General features: G+C 43.9%; 1 protein-coding gene across 1 annotated transcript; it reads right to left on the bottom strand.

Annotated features, from left to right (window-relative positions):
- Positions 1-520: 520 nt before the first annotated feature.
- On the bottom strand, positions 521-22,154 carry LOC139354374 (cylicin-1-like). The gene is made up of 4 exons (XM_070998597.1): positions 22,051-22,154; positions 17,561-18,036; positions 17,297-17,496; positions 521-880 (listed from the first exon to the last, which is right to left on the bottom strand). The coding sequence occupies exons 1-4, from the start codon at positions 22,152-22,154 to the stop codon at positions 521-523; spliced, it is 1,140 nt and encodes a 379-aa protein (XP_070854698.1).
- Positions 22,155-24,353: the final 2,199 nt, after the last annotated feature.

Below are 24,353 nucleotides of genomic sequence, written 5' to 3'. Positions count from 1 at the left end.
GCCGGTGCCTCCGCTATCCCTTCGGGCCATTCGTGCTCCGCGATCTCTCGCCGTCACGGGCCCTCCGGCGCCGACACCGTCCGCGACAATTTCGGGCTTGCCACCACCTCGGACACTTCGGGCCCCGAGTGCTGCCGCTTGAGCGGAGGTCGGCCACCTTCCACGGGCTCGGGCCTCACCCAGGGTCCTCGCTCCAGCGGCTCATCTGGCTCCGCGGTTACCGACGCGCTCCCTGTTGGCATTGGCGTCGATGGCCCTGTCCTTGGCGTTGTCAGTCCGGTGCTCGGTGTCGGTGGGGCCCAATGCTCCGGTCTGCCGCTGGTCCTGCGATCCAGCGGGCTTACCCGGGGACCTTTGTGTTCTTAACGTTCTCCTGATGTCCTTTATGTGTTTCATTGCACCTTTGTAGTTGCCCTGTAGTATCCTTGGAGTCGGTTTGTAGTGTCCCTTTCGAATCCTTGGAGGTATCCTTGGAATTTGCTAGTAGTATCCTTTGGGAATCCTTGGAGGTATCTTTGGACTACTTTCGTAGTATCCTTTGGGAATCCTTGGAGGTATCCCTGGACTCCTTTCGTAGCATCCTCTGGGCATCCTTGGAGCTATCCTTGGACTCCTTTCGTAGTATCCTTTGGGCATCCTTGGAGGTATCCTTGGACTCCTTTCGTAGTATCCTTTGGACATCCTTAGAGGTATCCTTGGACTCCTTTCGTAGTATCCTTTGGGCATCCTTGGAGGTATCCTTGGACTCCTTTCGTAGCATCCTCTGGGCATCCTTGGAGGTATCCTTGGACTCTTTTCGTAGTATCCTTTGGGCATCCTTGGAGGTATCCTTGGACTCCTTTCGTAGTATCCTTTGGGCATCCTTGGAGGTAACCTTGTACTTTCAATGTTGTTTTGCGTCTGTTGTGTCTGCTTGCTGTAGCCGTTCGCTTGTGTTTTCCGTTTGTTGCTGTTTCAGCTCGCTTACGTGGATGGTCCGCTCTTTCTTTGTGTTTATGTGTCGTATTTTGCAGATTACTGGTGACGCAAAACCCATGACTTGGTAAGGTCCGTCGTATCTTGAGGCCAATTTTGCTGCGAACCCCTCGGCCGCTTTTGATAAGTGGTATTCCTTGGCCCACACGACGTCACCCACCCTTGGCGTCCATTGCCTCCTCCTTAGGTTATAATGCCTAGCCTGATCCTAAGATGCTTTCTCCAGGTTCCGCCTTACAATCTCGAAGATTTCTCTGAGTTTGATTGCTTTCTCCTCCGGCGTCTCAGTCGGTCGTCCGGTCCCTACGGTTTCTCTGTCGTATAGGGCGCTCGGTAGTCTTGGTTCTCTGCCTTGGGTAATGAACGACGGTGTGTAACCTGTGGATTCTGAAACGCTCGTGTTTACTGCCAGCATGATTTCCGGTCATTATTCGTCCCAGTTTCTTTGGTCCTGCCCTGCGAATTGCGCTATCATTGTTTTCACCGTCCTATTTGCTCTCTCAGTCGGGTTCTCCTGTTGGGTGTATGGTGCTGTGAACTGTGGCTTGGCTCCCATTTCGGTCAGGAAACTCTTGAAAATTTTGCTGGCAAACTGGACTCCGTTGTCCGTTATGACTATTTTGGAGACCCCATACCTCGCGATTATGTGTTCTTTAAAAGCTTTCTTTAGGGATTCGGCCGTCGCGCTTCGCAGCAGCACCATTTTAGTCCACTTGGAGAACCGGTCTATCAATACCAGCCGCATTTGGTTGCCGTGCTTCGAGCGCGCCAGGGGTCCGACGAAGTCCGCACATACCGTAGCCCATGGTTCCTCTGGCACCTGCGTCAGCATTTTCCCAGCTATTTGCATCTGATTCGGCTTGAATCTCATGCATGTCTCGCATCCTCGCACGTGGGCTCGGGCGTCTCTGTGCATTCCTGGCCAGTAATACCGGGCTGCCAGACGTGCTATTGTCTTCCGGCTTCCTACATGGCCAGCCGCCGGTGAGTCGTGGTTCTCCTTCAGCACCGTTTCCCGTAGAGCTTTCGGAACGCACATCTTCCATGTTCCTGTACAGGGTGTTACCCTCCATCACGTAGTCCGGATACTTTTGCGACTGGGTCCTTATCTTTTCGCGCATTTCCAGAATCCAGCTGCATGCTGCAGAAGCTTCCGCCGCCGACGTCTCCTTGATCTTTCGAAGTTTTTCCGGCAGTGGCTGCCTTGACTAAGTGTCTGCCACCACGTTGAGTAGTGCTTTCCTGTACGCTATTTCGAAGTCGTACTGCTGCAACTCCAGGGCCCATCTGGCGATCCTCCCTGAAGGGCTTTCTATGTTGTTGAGCCACTTCAGCACCGTGTGGTCGGTTACTACTTTAAAGTGGTAACCTTCCAGATACGGCTTGAGCTTCCGGATCGCCCAGACGATTGCCAAGCACTCCTTCTCGGTCCTTGAGTAATTCTTCTCAGCCCCGCTGAGCGTTCGGCTTAAGTAAGAGATTACCTTTTCGCCTTGTTCAGTTTCCTGGGTCAAGATTGCCCCGATGCCGTAGTCGCTCGCGTCAGTTTGCAAGATGAATGGTTTGTCGAAAACCGGGCATGCCAGTACGGGGTCTGCGACGAGTCTTGCCTTCACCTCTTTGAACGCCGTCTGATGTTCCTGTGTCCACACCCACTTATTGCCCTTGAGTAGCATATTGTTGAGAGGTTTGACTATTTTTGCGAAGTCAGGTACAAACCGGCGTTACCATGATGCTGCGCCCAAGTACTGTCTGAGCTCTCTTACTGTCGATGGTGGTTCTAGTTTGGCGATGGCTGCTACCTTTTCCGGATCCGTGCCTATTCCTTCGCTAGTCACTCGATGACCAAGATATAACAGCTCTTTCTTGAAAAATTGGTATTTCTCCGGGCTTAACCTCAGATTTGCCTCCTTTAGCCGTCGGAACACTTCCTTTAGGTTGGCCTTGTGTTCTTCCAGCGAGCGCCCGATCACTATGATGTCATCCTGGTAAGCAAATGCGTGCGGCGACATTTCGGGTTGATCACCCGGTCCAGCACCCGTTGAAAGGTCGCAGACGCCGAATGAAGTCCGAATGGCATTACTCTCCATTGGAATAAACCTTTGCCCGGCACTGTAAACGCCGAATACTGCCTGCTGTCTGCTTTCAGTGGGATTTGCCAGTACCTATCCTTTAGGTCCAAGCTGGTGATGTACCGTGCTTCCCTCAATTGGTCGAGAATATAATTTATTCGGGGCATCGGGTGGGCATCCTTAATAGACTTGGCGTTGATTTGCCTAAAGTCGACGCACAGTCTCTATTTGCCCGTCTTTTTTTTAACCATCACGATGGGAGAACTGTATGGGCTTGTTGAGTGTTCTATGTATCCCATTTGGAGAAGCTCGTCCACCTTCGCATTGGCCTCCCCTTGAACTTTCGGATTCTTGGGATAGAATCGCTGCTTTATTGGGTTGTCGTCTTTCATCGTGATCTGATGCTCTGCCATGTTTGCGCTCCCTTCATGCTGCTGAAACTCGATAGCTCTGCCTACAGGAATTTCGTCGTGTCGTCATCTTCGCTTGCCCGTTGTACGACTGCCACCGATAGCTTCTCCTCGAGCCATCCTTTGTGACGATTCCTGGCCGGTATTATCACTTCGTGTCCAGCGCACTTAATCTCGGTACCGACTTGTGTTAGAAAGTTCCATCCTAACACCAATGAATCCACTACCCCTGGTAGTATCAGCAGGCTCATGCTCAGTCGCTTGTTCCCGAACGCGATTTCCACATCCAGCTGCTCATCGATTACGCCCCATCTTCCGTCTTCAAACCTAACTTGCCGTCGTATCCTCGTCGAGATTCCTGGTATCCCAATCCTGAACGTCTCGACGTAGCAATCTTGCTCTTCGTATGCTCGCACGGCGCTGCTTCTCCGCCGACTCGACTTGCTGTTGCTCCCTTATAGATTATCTGGTTGTTTGATTGTTCACTTTGGTATCTGATTGATCTTGACGGTTTGACTCCTTGTGATCGACTATCCAGCTGCCAGCGCTCTCCGGCCTTACATAGGGCCTCCGGGAACCGTTATTTCCCTTCTGCGCATGGCCCGCTGGATCTCTCCACTCCGGGTCCAAAGTCCGTGCCTCCTGGTTGACCCACTTGTCCTTCACGTACCGCTTCCGATCGATGCTCCGCCCACTGCTACCGTCCCGCTGATTCCCGTGATGCTTGTGGCACGCCTGTGTGCCGCTCCACTGCCGAGATGTGGCACTTCTTCTCCCGGTCCAAAGTTCACGGGAGAGTCTAAAGTCCGGTGGAGTCCGTTATTCGCTTTTGCACAAGGCACTCTTGCCTTGCCCGCGAAGTCTCCATTATCTCTCGATCTCCATCCTTTGTCTCCAAACTCTCTCGCTCTCCATCCTTGGTCTTAAAACTCTCTTGTTCTCCATCCTTGGTCTCCAAACTCTCTCGTTCTCCATCCAAGTCTCCAAACTCTCTTCGCCGCGCCGTAACTACGCGAATTCGCCGCGTATCTGGTTAGCGGCCGGTCATCTGTTGCTGCTTCTACTTGTGGGGAGTTATTCAACTCCTCACATTCCCCCCTACTTCGGGAAACATTTAAACTTGTTCCTACTTTCCGGAGTTTCCTTGCTTATCCTTGCCTTTGAGTCCTTGTGATTCCCGCGGCGCTCCCTCGTTTCTCCCTCGATGCTCCCACGACGCTCTTAACTCTGTTGAGTTTCTACAGCGCTGGTCATCCTCCTCGTAGCAACTTGAATCTCCCGCGCCGATATTTTCCATGACCCCACTGGGACATCGATACTCGTGGGCTATCGATCCCCAGCTCAATGCTCATTGCTGCGTTCTACTCCTTTTATTGGTTCCTCCGCCTGGTCGATGTTTATTCGCATATCGATACCGACGGTGCGGCGTTGCCACCTGCTTGTTGCGATATTTCCACCTTTACCATTTTCGTGTACCCATCGATCGCACTATCGTCTAGTGCCAATCGATCGCCTATCGAGGCGCCCCCTTCCCTGGCTCATGGGGATTTTGCAACTTTCTAGGTAAGTTTTCGCTTTTCCTCACTCCTTTCTATTTCATCCTTCCTCTCTCCATACGACCGCTCTCGCCTCTCGTCTCTCTCTCTCGCCCTTCAATCGTCCTCAGCCGGCTGATTCTGGCTTCACGCTGGCAACACTCGAGAGCGGGTGCGAGGGCCGCGCTTGACCGTCCTGCTAAGATAAATAAACCAATCGTAAAGTAAACACAAGCTTCCTTTCGAAGCCCAAACTTTTCCGTTCAAAGCCCACAGTATTGCGTTCTAAGTTCAGAACATATTGCGTTCCGATTTTCAATCAAATTGCGTCGGTCAGCATAATTTCATTTCACAACGAGATGCGACAGTTTCAGCATAAGCTTTTATTTTAAACAAAAATTAAAGTTCTGGAAGCTTAAGAAAAGGAAAGCTTCTGGCCGAGGTTGATTGGATAATTTTTAAAACTAAGAGTCAGTCCTATTTTGTCCGAGACCGCGATCGGTTCGAAAGTAATAAATAAGTATCTTGTAAAAGTGATAAGAAAAAAGGTTTAACACCCAGTTTAATAAAATAATAAAACTTTTTTTTTTAAATATTACCAGTGTCGAATTTAATTGGCGCCCAACGTCAGCCCCACGTTGGGCGCCAATTAAATTAATCAAAAGTTCTAAAAAAACAATTTAATGAAAGTTAAAAATTAAATTTAAACAAGGGAGAACGCTATAGTCGAGTACCTCGACTATCAGATACCCGTTACTCAGCTAAATGGAGATATGCAAGCAGCAAAGCGAGATTAAAATGCGCCACCTACCGGCGGTATACAGATTTAAGCGTTATGGGCGTTAGAGTCAGAACTAAGTATCCTCAGGCAGGGACGAATGACAGTTACAGAATACTATAATGAAGTCAATAAAAAAATGACACTACTAATAAACAAAACCATAATGACATACGGAAAGGACAGCGTAATTGCCAAAGAAACAAACAAAACAATAAGGAGCAATGCTTTACGAATTTTTATATCTGGGCTAAATGGATCTTTCTCAGAAACTCTTTTCTCATTAAATCCACCAGATTTACCCAATGCTTTGGCAAAGGTCCAAGAACTAGAATCAAACAATTTCCGTGCTCAATTTGCAAACAGGTTTAATGGATTTAAAAATGAAAATAAATATCAGGGAAAGAACTTACGGTTTGATCAAAAAAGACAGAACAATAATACTAATAAAACGGGAAATTATTGGAATAATGACCAGAATTATAATTGGCCACAAAAGGGAAACTTTTGGCAAAACGATAATCATAATAATAATCAAAAGCAACAAGCCGTCGAGCCAATGGATGTTGATCCATCGATTCAACTCCAGAATAAACCTAGTTACAATCGACAGCCGAATAATAATTGGCAGGCAAATAATAATCGAGGTAGATACAATAATAATTATTATCAAAATAATAATCGATCAAATAACTATCGCGCTAATCAAAATAAAGAGCAAACTCAAGCTCAGAAAAGGGAACCAGAAGGAACAGTAAATCAGCCAGCTAATAAAGTAACCAGATTAAACAATATCAACGAAGATCATTTTTTAGACCAGACCCCTACAGGGGAATGCCTTATTTAAATAGGACAGACCGAAAAACCAAGAAGCAGTTAAAGATTTTAATAGATACAGGAGCCACTGCTTGTTATATAAAAAAGGGAATTTTCGAAAACAAAAATGAGTTATCAATATACAAAAAGGTAACTACAGTTCATGGGTATTCAATTATTAGGTATTACCATATTATAAATATATTTGAAACAAGACAATTATTTTATGAAATCGAAGGATTAGAATCCGATCTGCTAATTGGATTTAATTTATTAAGAAAAATTGGAGCTATAATAAATATAGAAAAGGGAGTCTTGGAATATAAAGGGAAAACAGAAAAGTTAAAATATTATGACAATGAGGAAAAAAATGAAATAAGTTTAATTGAAGAAAATAATATTCTTCCGTTAAAAGAATTTATTATAAAAAAATATTTTGATGAAAAAAATAGCGAAAACACAGATTTATTATTTGTGGAAAATAGTGAAAAAAGCTTGGGAATTCAAAATCCTGAGAGTGCCGACGAAGTAAATACCGTCAATAAAAATACAAATATCTTGGGAATTCAAAATCCTGAGAGTGTCGACGAAGTAAATACCGTCAATAAAAATACAAATATCTTGGGAATTCAAAATCCTGAAAGTGCCGACGAAGTAAATACCGTCAAAAATCAAATAAATAAAAATCGTTTGAAATATAAAAATTTCAAGCCCGCCGTCGTTGAGTTATCCGACAAACAACAGATAAACAATATAGGTACTGATCAATTAGACGGACTAAAGGAAAAAATAGTTCTCTATATTGAAAAAGAGCATTCAAAGATAAATATGCAAATTCCTTTTAGAACAGACATAAAGGGGGAAATAAATCTTATTCACGACAGGCCAATATACGGGAAACAATATCCGTACGCTTTTTCTGTCACCGACTTCGTGAACAGCGAAATCAGTAGAATGTTAGCAGAGGAAATTATAAGGCCTAGTCGAAGCCCTTATAATTCACCAGTTCTGGTAGTACCAAAGAAAGGAGAAAATCAAGACGGAAGCCGTAAATTAAGACTCGACATTGACTATAAAAAATTAAATGAAAGTACCATACCTGACAGGTACCCAATGCAAGACCCATCAGTAATTCTATCTAAGCAAGATATTTTTTAACAATAGATTTAGAATCAGGTTTTCATCAGATATTAATGAAAGAATCTGATGTTGAAAAAACATCCTTTTCAATAAATAATGGAAAATACGAATTTTTAAGAATGCCATTAGAACTAACAAATGCACCAAGAATTTTTCAGAGAGCAATGGACGACATCCTAAGAGAACAAATAGGGAAAACATGTCATGTCTACATGGACGACATCATAATATTCTCAAACTCGATTGAACAACAATATAAAGACTTATACAAAATTATAAATATGTTATTAAAGGCAAACATGAAAATCTCTTTAGAAAAATCAAAGTTTTTTAAACGCGAAACCAGTTTTCTAGGATACATCGTATCTTATAACGTTATCAAGACAGACCCAGAAAAAATTTACACCATTATTAAATATCCGCTTCCAAAAAATATTCGGGAACTAAGAAGTTTCTTAGGCTTTACGGGCTGTTATAGAAAATTTGTTTTAAATTACGCCTCTATAGCCAAACCTCTAACAAAATATCTTGGAGGTCATAATGGCAAAATTTCAAAAAGAATGTCAACAAAAATGTTAAGTCAGCTGGATGACCCAGCTATTAAAGCTTTTAACGAGCTGAAAGAAAATCTCATTGCTCAAGTAGAATTAGTTCAACCGGATTATAATAAAAAATGTACGCTGACCACCGACGCCTCGGACGTCGTAATTGGTGCAGTATTATCTCAAGAAGGTAATCCAATTACTTTTATTTCAAAAACCTTGACTAAAACGGAACAAGTTTATGCAACTAATAAGAAGGAACTTTTAGCCATAGTATGGGCTCTTAAAAATCTAAGAAACTACTTATACGGAGTAATTGGAATTGAAATCCAAACCGATCATCAACCGTTATATTTCTATCTCTGATAAAAATCCTAATTTTGAAATGAAACGCTGGTACTCCTTCATAGAAAGTTTCACTCCAAAAGTCATTTATAAGCCAGGTACAACTAATGTAGTTGTAGATGCCTTATCAAGAATTCAGATCAACAACTTAACTGACGGTAACGAATCGGTCTCAGATCAAAACACTCAGCATTCAGCAGAGAATAGTTTTGAGAATGTTCTACAAGAAACCCGTAAACCCTTAAACCAGTTTAAGCAACAATTGCTATTAGCAACGGGGAGGTATACAATACATGAGTCAATTAATATATTCGAAAATACCAGACATATAATAGAATTTGACACTCCCGAAAATTTGATATCAATCTTAAGAAAATATATTCCTCCTAATTTAACGGTAGGTATTCATTGTACTTTAGAGGACTTTTATAGAATTCAAAAACCACTTAAAGATAATTTTGTGAATAAATTTTTGTATACAAAAATATTTGTCCAAGATGTAGAAACTTCTAAGGACAGAGCACTTATAATCGAAGAAACACATCGCAGAGCACACAGGGGACTTGACGAAAATTATAAACAAATCAGTAGATTGTATTATTGGCCAAACTTTCTTACAAAATTAAAAACATACATAAAAAACTGTAAAATTTGCAATGAAAACAAATATAACAGACACCCAATTAAATTTCCAATTGGAGAAGCCCCAATCCCGAATAAAGAAGGCGAAAATTTACACATCGACATACGAGTATATAACGCGCAATGTCTTGCTTTCATAACTTGTATTGACGCTTACTCAAAATTTTTAGTAGTAAAAGAAATCCAAAATAAATTAAATATCGAAATCAAAGTAATGGAACTTCTTCAACAACTTCCACAAGCCAAAGTAATAATGACCGATAATGAACCAAGCTTTACCTCGGCCCAATTTAAATCTTTTGCACAAAGGTGCGGTTTAACTTTACATTACGCAGACCCGAGGCACAGTACCTCAAACGGACAAGTTGAAAGGGCACATTCTACATTAACAGAATTAGCTCGGTGCTTTAAAGAAGAATTTAATTTAACCGACTATTCCGAAATAGTAATAAGAGCCGGTCAAGAATATAATCAGAGCATTCATTCTACAACGAACCAAAAACCTTTTGACGTACTATATAATAAAATAGAGCACGATAATATTCCTCAAATTTTAAAAAATACACAATAGAAAATGTTAGAAACACATAATGAAAACAGAAAAGAAAAAGTATATCATGTAGGACAGGTAGTTTATTAAAAGAAACACGGGGAAAGAAATAAACTTAAAACTAGATATAAGAAACAAGTAGTTAAAGAAAATTTACCTTACAAAATAATAATCAACCATAGAAATAGAATTATTCACAAAAATAATATAAAATTCTAAAAATGTATATGTTACTATTTTTTTAACTTTTCCTTATTTTATTAACAAAACCAGAAATAACTGACTATACAAGTCACGAGTATCTTTTATTCAAGGACAATAAAGACGTATTGACGTACGATTCATACGCAGAATTATTCCACGTAACTAACTTAAGTTTTTATAAAGAAATAATAAAAATTGGAATCAGATAATATAAAAAGGGATACTAATAAAAGGTCACAATGGGAAATTAAATATGACATAGAAGTAATCGAATTAATTTTATTACAATTAATATCAACTAGATCAAAAAGGGGGATAAATGACATAGGCACTTAAGACTTAAGAGAGATGGAGAGGGAGAGCGGACGGCAGTGCGACCGCGCGATATGTAGACATCTGGATAAAACTGCTGCTCGACACTGCCTCCTGAAATTAAACGCCCTTTTGACGTAAACATTCTGCCCCCCCTTGCGAGGACACCCGTAGCAAGAACCTCAGGATAGTGGGCTCAGGAATATGTTGGAAATGTAGATCGGTCGTCCGTATGTAGGAGAGTGTGGTGGTCCTTTCCACACTTGTGGCAGTGATGACCACTGCGGCAGGAGTCCTTGGTATGATTGTGAGTCAAGCAATTGGAGCAGTACTTTTGGATATGTACTTCCTGGAGCCGATTCTGGGGGCTTATATATGATGGACGTTGATGCACTACGAGCAGTACAAACAAGTGGCCCAACGACACCAAGCACGTGCTTTTTACGCGCGGGGCCCTTTTATCAATTTGGGCAAAAATACGAGTTCGCGAGGAAGATACAAAAAACAAATAGAGGCGGGACACAAATGAAAATAAAAGAAGCATCTAAGAATGATGCAAATGAGTTAAAATATTATTTTAATACCGGGATAGAAGTTGAAGTGCAAATTAAATGATAAAGGTTATAATTCTTACATAGAACGCGAAAGGGCTCGTGCAGACAAAAATTAGATGTACATCGTGGCAAATTTAGGGGATAATAATTTCGTGTTAGTCTAACAGGAACATTGAAAGTTAGGCGGCTTACAAGTTCTACAGAATCAATATCTCCTCTTATAAGATTTTGCATAAAAATAGTACCAAGCATTGTTCTACGATTTGCAAGGGTAGGTAAATTAAGCAATAGGTAGGTAGCCTTATGTTTTGATCCCAGTTTAAACTACGAAGGGCAAAAAGAAGAAATTTTTTTGTACCGACTCAATACGGTCAATATGCACTTGATATTGTGGACTCCAAACCGAAGAACAATATTCCAAAATAGGACGGACAAGGGAGGTAAATAATAATTTGGTTGTATAAGGGTCATCAAATTCTTTTGACCAACGCTTTATAAACCCAAGAACACTCATGGCCTTGCTGACAGTGGACATTATGTGGCAGTCAAATTTAAGTTTTGGGTCCAGAAGAACGCCTAAGTCATTAACTGAATATATACGGTCGAGTGGCGTATTTTGAAGAGAGTAACTAACAAAAGTAGGAGTACCCCTATGAAAAGTCATAACGTTGCATTTAAGGCAGTTCAAATTTAAAAGGTTATACTCACACCATCCCTGAAAACAATCAATATCTGACTGTAAGTTGAAACCCAACGCTATATCATTATGTGATAAACAAAGCTTAACATCATCAGCATACATTAGTACACGAGAGTGTGTTATGATAGAGGGAAGATCGTTAATAAACAAAGTAAATAGCAAAGGGCCCAAATGACTACCCTGCGGCACTCCAGATGTCACATATATCAGTTTTGAGGCAGCGTTCTTGAATATAACCCTCTGAGTCCTACCATTCAAATTACTTGAAATCCAAGTTAATAGATTACATGGAAACCCAAGTTGATTTAATTTGAATAAGAGAAGAGAGTGGTTGACAGAGTCAAAGGCCTTACTAAAATCTGTGTATATAACGTCAGTCTGCATTTTATTCTTAAATCCATTTATTACAATAGATGACAATTCCAGAAGGTTGGTGGTGGTCGATCTTCGCTTAACAAAACCATGCTGACACGGTGATATTAGCGAGGAACATAAATGTTGCAAATGAGAAGTAATAATACGTTCAAATGCTTTAGGAATTGCCGACAATTTAGAAATACCTCTGTAATTCTGGGCATCCGCCTTCGCACCCTTTTTGTGAAGTGGAATGATAAAAGAGTCCTTCAGATAGTAGGAAAAACTGACGATGAAATAGACAAATTAAAAAGTTTAAGAATCGGTTTACATATGGCTGACGCACAAAACTTAAGCACACACCCGGGGAGTCCATCAGGACCGGGAGAATAAGTTGGCGTTGTTTTTTCTAAGTCTCTTACGAGAGAAATTTCCGTTACTTCAGGGGTAAAGATACAATTTGCCTTATTTAAGGGATTAGGGTAGTTAGAATTTGACCAAGCAGCCGAACTATAAGTAGTTTGGAAAAATTGGCAAATAAATCAGCAATTTCAGAATCCGTCGATGCCTCCATTGAGTTAAAACGTACCGATGAAGGCAATGCTGACGACTTACGCTTGGCATTGACAAAGTTATAAAACTGCTTCGGATCATTTGAAAATTCAAATTTACATCGACTTAAATACATAGAATAGCAATGACTATTGAGAACATTAAAATCCGATCGAGCCACCACATATTTCGAAAAATCAGATGGCTTACCCGATTTCTTATACTTTTTATAAGTGTTTGTCTTAAGGTTTTTAAGTTTTGAAGCGCATTGGTAAACCAAGGTGGCCTGTTTGTCTTTGAAGGAAACCTATCAGGAACGCATTCATTAAAAAAGGTATTTAACACTATATAGAAGTGTTCAGTGGCACTTACAATATCCATACAATTGTACAATTCTGTTCAATTATATTGAGAAATCATGTCGTTAAGTTATTTATAGTTACATTTTCGGAAACATCTCACTTTAGTTTGAGAAACTAAAGGAGAGAGGGTATCAACGCATGGGAGGCAGATTGCCTACTTGCTGTAACGATAATTCTAGAAGACCATCTACAAAATCATGGGCGGATAGAGGTATAGCGACTAGTGAGGCTAGTTAGCCGTAGAAAGTGGTGGCACTTCCGTAGAGGATGGACCTTTAGGCAGACTCAGGCATTGATGGCATTGGTAGGTTTTAATACCTCGAGTACGTCTGCCATCCAAGGCGGGGTATGGAACCCAATATTCGGATGGATTATTCTTAGGAGGGACTTTTTGTACGGAAACTTGCGCTGAATAGGACGAAATGATGTGTGGAAATGAGGCGGATACTGGCCTTGGAGGGTCGGATGGAATCGGCGGAGTAGTAGGGCCGCTGTTTCGATGCAGAAATGTGTGATGCCGATCTTGGCAAGTGAGACAGTTGTGAGCGCTTGTGCAATCCCGGAATTGATGGCTGCTTGCAAAGCAATTGGAGCACAACTGCTTCCTTTGAGTATAGGCTAGGCGATCGTCTACCGTTATTTGTAGGAAGCGTGGACATATACGCACGGGGTGGTTCTTCTTCGAACACAGATCGCAGCCTTTGGGTATCGGAACTAGCCTTGTGTTGAAGGAATTTATTTTTGGAAATTCTGCCACTCGATTTGTGTCTTTGGACTGGGCGTGGTGGAGATTGGCAGATAGGAAGCTGTCGACGGCCTCAAGAGTTCGATGGCGCTCCGTCAAATAGGAATCAAGCTCAAGCCACGTAGGAATTTCGGCTTTATTTTAGATGGATTGCTCCCATAATGAGAGAGTGAGCTTTGGTAGTTTTGTCGAGCACATATAAACCAGGATAGGGTCCCAATTCTCAATATTAACACCGTAAAATTTTAAGGAAGTTAAGCAACCTTGAAAAGTGCGTTGAAGTTCCTTTAAGGCTGCTCCCGACTCCTGTGCTATGGATTGCACATTGAAAAGTGTTTTCAGGTGACTGTTCACCTGCAATCGCTTATTTTCGAAACGCTCAGTTAGTTTACTCCAGGCTGAGCGAAAGCCATCATTGGTGAGTGGGGATCTCGAAACTATGGAATGAGCTTCGCCACTTGTTTTCAAATTTAAGTGGTATAATTTTTCAACGGGCGTTAGACTCGGATTGTCTATGTATATTGCCGTGAAAAGGTCCCGGAAAGTCGGCCAGCGAAGATAATCGCCAGAGAAAACCTCTGTGTCGATAGGAGGGAGCCGACAGCCATAAGGTATTTGGGAGGAGCACTTTTGGATTTGTTCCATCAGCTGCGCGGCAAATATTTCGTAAGTGGAGTACGTTTGATAATACTTGGACTTTAGTATGGATTTTGTGTCTGCGGCGCTCTCGCCTGCAGCTATATTGCAGTCGGAGCTTATGTCGTATGCTGCCTTTACCGTTTGCCACAAGGAATTGAGGTGATCACGACGGATTTTATAGGCGGATAACGTTGGGGTAGGAGCACCTGGAGCGTTCACAGTGGCCTCAAAGTGGATCAGACAGTCAGCTGTGGCCATAAATCGGATTAAAGCGGATTTTACTGATGTTGCCATGACGTTAAGTAATTTAGAAAGTGAATTCAGAAGTAAGAAAACGGTTTGAAATCAAATTGGAATTTAGGAACCAATCAAGATTGTAAATATATACGGTCAAACTGTCGGATAGGCAGTGTCAATATGTTATATCGGATGGTCAGACTTATGTAAAGATGTATGTTTGGAAGGCACATTTATTGTGAGCTCTTGACACACTGTGCACTGGCGAAAATATCGATATACGTATGTATTTACACTGTACATATGTACATATGTGGGGTGCGAAGAGCGGAATAACGTTGCGGGAATTGGAAAGACTCCGCTTATGTTTGTATGTCGGTGCGTTTTTTTGTCACCTGCACAACTAAATTGCAAACGATTTGCTGGAGTAAATTTGTGGGTATTGTAACTTTGTTTTTAATTTTAGAAATAGTTTAGCCGTATTTGTAGGTCGAGAAAAGTAGTTGGAATGGACTGTATTAGAAAGAGTAGTTATAGTGGACTGTATTAGAATATTAATGTAAATATACACACGCAGCTGGAACACAGTAAAAAACAAGGAAGAACGCTATAGTCGAGTACCTCGACTATCAGATACCCGTTACTCAGCTAAAGGGACCAAAGGGAAATGGAGATATGCAAGCAGCAAATCGAGATTTAAATACGGCACCTACCGGCGGTAGACAGATTTAAGCGTTATGGGCGTTAGAGTGGGCGTGGCAAAATTTTTTTTTGGATTAATCGATAGGTATTGACGAGACCAATACATTTCACTTAAAATTTTTTATCTAGCATGAAAACTGTGGCCGTCACAGGTTTGGGCGGTTTGTGGGGTTAGAGTGGGCGTGGCAATTTTTTTTTCGGGTCACTCGATAGGTATTGATGAGAAGAATACACTTATGTTAAAATTTTTATTCTAGCATCCAAACTGTAGGAGCCACAGTTTTGGGCGGTTTGTGGGCGTAAGAGTGGGCGTGGCACATTGCTGAAACAAACTTGCGCTGCGTAAGAAGCTCAGGAATCTGCACGCCAAATCTCAACAGCCTAGCTCCCATAGTTTCCGAGATCTCAGCGTTCATCCGGACGGACAGACAGACGGACAGACGGACATGGCTAGATCGACTCGGCTAGTGATCCTGATCAAGAATATATATACTTTATGGGGTCGGAAACGCTTCCTTCTGCCTGTTACATACTTTCCGACGAATCTAGTATACCCTTTTACTCTACGAGTAACGGGTATAATAAAGAGTGCAAATCTTAAGGAAAAATGTTCTGACCGGGAATTTTTTACTGCGGCTGAGTTATATTTTACACACAATTGGAATTGAAAATATATTTGAGATATATTTTAGTTGAATAGTAGCACTGAAATATCTTCTGAAATTGTTTCAAGTGTGCAACTGTGGGCAAAGGAAACTGAAATATTGTCGGGCACAAGTAACGGAATTGAAATACATATATTAAATGCCGTTGCGTCGGATAAATCACTTTTGGAATTAGACAATATATCATACAGAAAGTTAGTCGAAATAGGGTGCGAAAAAACTAGCTGTATGACCGGCAATTATTAAGTGGAACTTATCTGGAGCGTTTCAAGGCTTCTGGGACAAAATCAAAGGAAACTCCAGGAGAGGAAGGTCCAAAGATTTTGAAATCCGGTTCGAAGGACCAAAATGTTGGGGCGGGGTGGCTTGATCGGTGGAAATAGTTGAAGCCCCAAGATCGAATGGTACCAAAAACACACGGGAGTACTTTGGGGTTTTTGCGCGACGTGCGTGGATGTTTATTGGATCACTTTGAAAGAATAACTGCTTAAGCCTAACTTAACTTAAGCGCTCCAGAGCAGAGCGGAGACTTAAGGGAGAGATGGAGAGGGAGAGCGGACGGCAGTGCGAGCGCGCGATATGTAGACATCTGGATAAAACTGCTGCTCGACACTGCCTCCTGAAATTAAACGCCCTTTTGATGTAAACGAGAACCAGAAAAACCTATTAGCCAAGAATATTTTTTAACAGAATTAAGAGATCTATTAAATGAATTTCATATTGAATCGGGTCGATCCATTTTAGAAGGGGGAGAGTTATCCAACCCGTGAAACGGTTCCACTTATGGAATTTATAAACAAATTTTTGAATTCAATTTCAGCTATGTTACCCTTGCCTTCAGCAACATTGCCTTTGCCTTTGTTTAAGATTTTGCCTTTGCCACCCACTTCGAGGGCCGCGCTTGACCGTCCTGCTAAGATAAATAAACCAATCGTAAAGTAAACACAAGCTTCCGTTCGAAGCCCAAACTTTTCCGTTCAAAGCCCACAGTATTGCGTTCTAAGTTCAGAACATATTGCGTTCCGATTTTCAATCAAATTGCATCGGTCAGCATAATTTCATTTCACAACGAGATGCGACAGTTTCATCATAAGTTTTTATTTTAAACAAAAATTAAAGTTCTGGAAGCTTAAGAAAAGCTAAGAGCTAAGAGACAGTCCTATTTTGTCCGAGACCGCGAACGGTTCGAAAGTAATAAATAAGTGTCTTGTAAAAGTGATAAGAAAAAAAGGTTTAACACCAACTTTAATAAAATAATACAACTTTTTTTTTTAAATATTACCAGTGACGAATTTAATTTGTGTGCCCCTTTCTTCTGGCACCTGTTTCAGCCGCGTTTCCCGTCCTATGCCGGTTTTCAACTCTGTTTTGTTTCTTTTATTTAAATTTTATTCGGCCGCTCCTCGAACACTCTCGTGCCCGCAAGACCCAAACGGACTCGGAACGCGCGCCCCTCTCTCCATACGCGCAAGCTGCGCCTGCCGATCAGGATGCGAGCCTCCTTCACCGCCGGTGCCTCCGCGATCCCTTCGGGCCATTCGTGCTCCGCGATCTCTCGCCATCGCTGGCCCCCCGGCACCGACACCGTCCGCGACAATTTCGGGCGTGCCACCACCTCGGACACTTCGGGCCCCGAGTGCTGCCGCTTGAGCGGAGGTCGGCCACCTTCCACGGGCTCGAGCCACACCCAGGGTCCTCGCTCCAGCGGCTCATCTGGCTCCGCGGTTACCGTCGCGCTCCGTGTTGGCATTGGCGTCGATGGCCCTGTCCTTGGCGTCGTCAGTCCGGTGCTCGGTGTCGGTGGGGCCCAATGCTCCGGTCTGCCGCGGGTCCTGGGATCCAGCGGGCTCACCCGGGGACCACTCTCCTCCCAGATTCGGGGCTCCCTTTGTGTTCTTAACGTTCTCCTGATGTCCTTTATGTGTTTCATTGCACCTTTGTAGTTGCCCTGTAGTATCCTTGGAGTCGATTTGTAGTATCCCTTTCGAATCCTTGGAGGTATCCTTCGAATTGGCTCGTAGTATCCTTTGGGAATCCTTGGAGGTATCCTTGGACTCCTTTCGTAGTATCCTTTGGGCATCCTTGGAGGTATCCTTGGACTCCTTTTGTAGCATCCTCTGGGCATCCTTGGAGGTATCCTTGGACTCCTTTCGTAGTATTCTTTGGGCATCCTTGGAGGTATCCTTGGACTCCTTTCGTAGTATCCTTTGGGCATCCTTGGAGAAATCCTTGTACTTTCAATGTTGTTTTGCGTCTTTTGTGTCTGCTTGCTGTAGCCGCTCTCTTGTGTTTTCCGTTTGTTGCTGTTTCAGCTCGCTTACGTGGATGGTCCGCTCTTTCTTTGTGTTTATGTGTCGTATCCCAAAGGAAGGCAATTATACAATGCAATCATAAAACTGAACAACAAATTAGACTATGTTTCCCCTGGCAGCCCCACATACTGGCCAACAGACCCCAGGAAAGTTCAAGACCTAATAGACTTTGCGGTGACAAAAAACATTCCCCGCAATATAATAAGCGCCAAAGCGCTTTCGGACCTGTCGTCAGACCATTCGCCAGTGCTAATAACTCTTCTTCAAAGCACAAAAACCACAGATCACCCCCTTAGGCTGACGTCGCACAGAACCAACTGGTTAAAATATAAAAAGTATGTAAGCTCACACATCAAATTAACCCCTCACTTCAACATCGAAGCGGACATCGACTGCTCTACCGATGCTCTTGAAGAAGTATTCGTGGAGGCAGCCACTATCTCAACACCACAAGGCAGGGACGTGCAAGCCATCCACTTCAAAACTAATCTGAAAATTGAACGGTTAGTCCTAGGAAAGAGGCGCCTGCGACGTGCCTGGCAAACCAACAGATCGCCGTCATCAAAACAACGTCTTAAGGAAGCCACTCGCTCACTAAATCGAGCTCTAAAGCAAGAAACAGAAAAGGCACAGCTGCAGTACATTAAAAAACTATCGCCAACCAGTACAAAACATCCTCTGTGGAGGGCTCACCCAAATCTGAGCTCTCCAATCGAAACAGTCACTCCGATAAGAAACTCATCTGGCATCTGGGCCCGCAGCGACGAAGATAGAGCCGAAACTTTTGCGTTACATCTAAGAAACGTCTTCCAGCCGAACCCTGCCACTGGTTCATTTTTCCTACCACAAATCGAATCTGAATCTATTTCCCTACCACCATTGTTTCAGCCAAAGGAGATCGCGAAAGTCATTGGGGAACTGAAACCGAAAAAGGCCCCTGGCGGTGACCAAATAACCCCAAAAATGTTAATTGAACTTCCAAACTCTGCCATTGAGGTTATTTGTAAGCTCTTCAATGGGATTATAACTCTCGGCTACTATCCGAAAAAATGGAAAAAATGTATTATCATTATGATACCGAAGCCCGGAAAAGACCACACAATTCCGTCATCCTACAGACCAATTAGTTTATTATCGTGTCTGTCTAAGCTGTTCGAAAAATGCCTTCTAACTCGCATAACACCATATCTAGGAGCACACAATGTTATCCCTGCTCATCAATTTGGATTTCGTCAAAACCGTGGAACAGTCGAACAAGTTAACAGAATAACATCAGAAATACGCACAGCCTTCCTCGATGTATCTCAAGCCTTCGATCGAGTATGGCTAGATGGCCTCATGCACAAAATCAAAATACACTTACCTGATTACACTCACAAGCTTCTTGAGTCGTATCTATACAACAGGACCTTCGCAGTAAGATGCAATACAACAACATCAGACGACTACATTATCAAAGCTGGAGTCCCGCAAGGAAGCGCGCTAAGGCCTACTCTGTTCCTCCTATACACAGCGGATATTCCCACGAACGAGCAGCTAACAACATCTACGTTCGCTGACGACACCGCAATTTTAAGTCGCTCGAGGTGCCCAGGCCGAGCCACAACACAGCTAGCAAACCACCTCCTCGTAGTAGAGAGGTGGCTATCTGATTGGCGGACTAAAATAAATGAACAAAAATATAAACACATAACATAATAACACACACACTATTATTGAATAATACGCAGATTCCCCAAGTCAACGATGTAACGTATCTCGGCGTCCACCTTGACAGACGACTAACCTGGAGAAGACACATCGAACGCAAGAAAGTATATCTAAAACTAAAGGCCAGCAGCTTCCACTGGATTCTTAACGCTCGTTCGCCCCTGCGTGTGGACTACAAGGTTTTGCTCTACAACTCCACTCTTAAGCCCATCTGGACATATGGCTCCCAGCTATGGGGGAACGCAAGCTGAAGCAACATAGACATTATACAGCGCGTTCAATCGAAAATCATGCGAACTATCACTGGGGCACCATGGTATATTCGCAATCAAAACATCCACAGGGACCTAAGCATTCTTACCGTAAAAGATGAAATAGACAAACATAAAGCGTCCTACAACGAAAAACTCTCTGTGCACCCCAATCGCCCCGCAAGAGGCTTGACTTGGGTTTCCAGCCGATCCCGTCTACAACGCAACGACCTGCCAGGCCAGCTATAACTTTCGGGACCCCTTAGCACAACATCAGTCATATGACTGTGAGTTAGATTAATTAATCTAAGATTTGATACACCTATTGTTAGTATCCATTTAAAAAAAAAAAAAATTTTGGGAGGTGGAGGAACTTCCAGTAAAAGTGACTTGTGAGGAAAATTTTCTCCGGACTACCACGAGAGCCGATAGCGGCAGGTATATAATAAGCCTTCCGTTTTGCGATCCTAAAAACGTGAAATCCGCCCTAGGTCACTCCAGATCCTCCGCGTTGTCGCAGTTCCTAAGAACCGAGCAACGGCGAAAAAGGGACAGTCAGCTGAAAACCAAATATGACTCCGTGTTTCAAGAGTATCTCGAAAGTACGACCACAAAGTTGCGTGTGATATTCTATGCCTCCAGCCCTTCAGAGAATGGGGCCAGTTTTAATGATATCATTCATGCTGGCCCAGTCTTAAAGTCCGATCTAACCATCCAGATCCTGAAGTGGAAGGATTTCCGATACGTCTACAGTTCCGATATCGAGAAAATGTTTCGACAGATATGGGTAGATCCGAAGCACACCCGGTTCCAACGCATCTTATTCCGCAACAGCGAGAAGCACATTCAAGATTTTGAATTACAGAATCAATTGCGACCCATTCCTGGCGACAGCTGGCAAACGACGTGCAGCTCAGCCATCCAAGAGCAAGCAACGTCATTCGCGATCACATGTATGTAGATGATGACATTTCGGGAGCTGACTAAGCAGAGGACGCTAAGCTCATTGTTCGCGAGCTACAAAGTGCTCTAGATTCCGCAGACTTTCCATTGAGAAAATGGACCTCCAGCCACAAAGAAATCTTAGCTCATGTCCAAAGCCATCGTCTTCTGACCACAGACTTCCTCGAAATCGACACTGAAAGCACAGCCAAAACTCTTGGCTTACGTTGGAAAGCGACGTCCGATGAGTTTTTCTTCGTCCCACCAGATTTAGCAACGGAAATCTCCCCCACGAAACGCCAGGACCTTTTCCAAATTTTTTTTGTGTGTGCCAAGACCTTTATTTTAACTGAGCTGTCGTTTACAAAAGATGTGGTGCTCAGATCGCGAATGTGATATGATAGTTCAAGCTGTTCCTTCTCAGATCAACATTTCCATTGGCTGCCGGCTGCCTCCGTGCGATACTGAGGTTTTCACCGGAGATTATCTGAATCCAAGGCTGACATCGAAAAACTGTTTCACCTGAATGCAAAAACATGTGGCGATGCACACGACATAGTTTCATAGGGGGGGCCCCCCTTTCCAACGATGGCTTTCGCTCAGACTGGGCTAACCTAACTGAGCGTTTCGAAAACCAGCGATTGTTAGTAAGTAACCAATTAAAAATACTTTTCAATGTTCAGTCCGTTAATCAGGAATCTGGGTCAGCTATCCGTGAACTTCAAAGAACCATCCAGGGTTGCCTCACGGCGTTTGATAGGTCCGGAATTCAAACCGAATGATGAATAAATTCTTACGAGACAAGCCCAAAGGATGTGTCCTTTGTAAGAAGGAAACCATTCTGTCCGCACATGTGCACGATTTCTCCAGATGATATAAAGAGAAAGCAGCTGTGTCTGAACTGCTTCGCACGAGGGCATCAGCTGCGTGATTGCAAAAACACTCATAGTTGCTTTACGTGCCGCGGCCACCGTCACACCCTACTACACAGAGGCAACTCCTACCCAGCGCCTTCAAATCCTTCTCCGAGACCCAGATCATGACCAAATACACCCGTTGCCACCGCTACCGGGTCCGGGTATAGATCCGACTTGCTGGGCACCGCCATAATTGACATCTTTCTCCTGGGGTCGAATTTCAAAGCTCGTGCCCTGATAGATTCAGGATCTGAGGCATTTTTTATTTCTGAGCGGCTGTTCAAATTAATTAAGTTGCCTCACCAAGTAATCCAAGCCCAAGTATCAGGCTTAAGCCAGACAGTATCCGCTGAATCCAAAAGCTCTGTCAGTTTGCCATTCGTTCTCCGAACAGGCCTAGCTGGCAAATAAACACGACTGCCTATGTTTTTCCGCAATTAGCTGGAAACCTCCCGTCTTGTCCGATTCCGCAACAGTTTCTACAGGATCTTCCCGAACTGCCACTAGCAGATCCAAAGTTTTACGAGAGCGCACAGATAGATATTCTGATCAGGGCTGATGTACTGCCATCCATTCTCCTGAGCAACACCCGGCCGAACATTTGTGGCTTCCTCCTCGGTCAAGAATCCATTTGCGGGTGGATCCTAATAGGACCCGTGCCTGCTCCAAGGCAAAATACGTTTTCCGCCTTTTATACACGAATTTCCCACGCGGGGAAATCTCCCTAGATAAACATCTCACCAAATTTTGAGAGGTTGAGGCTCTGCCAGTAAAAGTGGCAAAAGCCTCTGATTTGGCCCGTGAGGAAAACTTTCTCCGGACGACAACGACAGACGATAACGGCAAGTATTTCGTAAGCTTTCCGTTCCGTGATTCGGAGAAGGTAAAGTCCGCCCTAGAATACTCCAGATCCTTTGCTCCGTTCCGCTTCTCCGCCGGCAAGATCATCCAACTCTCAGAGCGCTCGCTTGACTGACTGTTTATTTGGTACTTTAATTGATCTTGACGGTTTGACTCCTCGTGATCGACTGATCCAGCTGCCAGCGCTCTGCGGCCTTATATAGGGCCTCGAAGCACCGTTATTTCCCTTTTGCGCACGGCCCGCTGGATCTCTCCACTCTGGGTCCAAAGTTCGTGCCTCCTGGATGACCCACTTGTCCTTTATGTACCGCTTCCAATAGATGTTCCGCCCACTGCTGCCGTTCCGCTGATTCCCGTGCCGCTTGTGGCACGCCTGTGTGCCGCTCCACTGCCGAGATGTGGCACTTTCTCTCCCGGTCCAAAGTTCACGGGAGAGTCCAAAGTCCAGTGGAGTTCCGTTATCCCCTTCTGCATACGGCACTCTTGCTCTGCCCGCGAAGTCTCCATTCTCTCTCGATCTCCATCCTTGGTCTCCAATCTCTCTCGCTCTCCTTCATTGGTCTCCAAACTCTCTCGCTCTCCATCCTTGGTCTCCAATCTCTCTCGCTCTCCTTCATTGGTCTCCAAACTCTCTCGCTCTCCTTCGTTGGTCTCCAAACTCTCTCGATCTCCCCGCCGCGCCGTTACTACGCGAGTTCGCCGCGTATCTGGTAAGCGGCCGGCCATCTGCTGCTGGTTCTATTTGTGGGGAGTAATTCAACTCCTCACATTCCCCCCTTACTTCGGGAAACATTTAAGACTGGTTCCTACTCTCCGGCGTTTCCTTGCTTATCCTAGCCTTTGAGTCCTTGTGATTCCCGCGGCGCTCCCTCGTTGCTCCCTCGATGCTCCCTCGATGCTCCCTCGACGCTCTTAACTCCCTTGAGTTTCTACTGCGGGGGTCATCCTCCTCGTAGCAACTTTAAATCTCCCGCGCCGATATTTCCTGTGTTCCCACTGGGACATCGATACCCCTGGGCTATCGATCCCCAGCTCGCTGCTCATTGCTGCGTCTCACTCCTTTCCATGTTTCCTCCGCCTGGTCACACCATTCGTGCGTGATCGATATTTATTCGCATATCGATACCGACGGTACGGCGTTGCCACCTGCTCGTTTGCGATATTTCCACCTTGGCCGATATTTCCATTGTCGTGTGCCCATCGATCGCACTATCGTCCAGTGCCAATCGATCGCCTATCGAGGCGCCCCCTTCCCTGGCTCGTGGTGATTTTGCAACTTTCATACTATGAAATTCATAGGTAAGTTTCTTTTGCATTTCCCTCACTCCTTTTCATCTCATCCTTTCGTCCTCTCTCGCCCTTCACTCGTCCTCTGTTGGCAGCACCTGACTCCACATTGGCAGCTTTTGAGAGCGGTTGCGGAGAGGACTTCGCATTCGCTTCGCAACCAGGACAGCCGGTAAGTATTTATGATGTCTTTCTGCTTCCTGCATTAAGCCCCCTTTAAATTTCAGGTTGCTGGTGCGGCC

Source organism: Drosophila suzukii (genome assembly GCF_043229965.1).
Source record: "Drosophila suzukii chromosome 2 unlocalized genomic scaffold, CBGP_Dsuzu_IsoJpt1.0 scf_2c, whole genome shotgun sequence".
NCBI lineage: Eukaryota > Metazoa > Arthropoda > Insecta > Diptera > Drosophilidae > Drosophila > Drosophila suzukii.
This window is presented reverse-complemented; position numbering and strand designations above follow the sequence as displayed.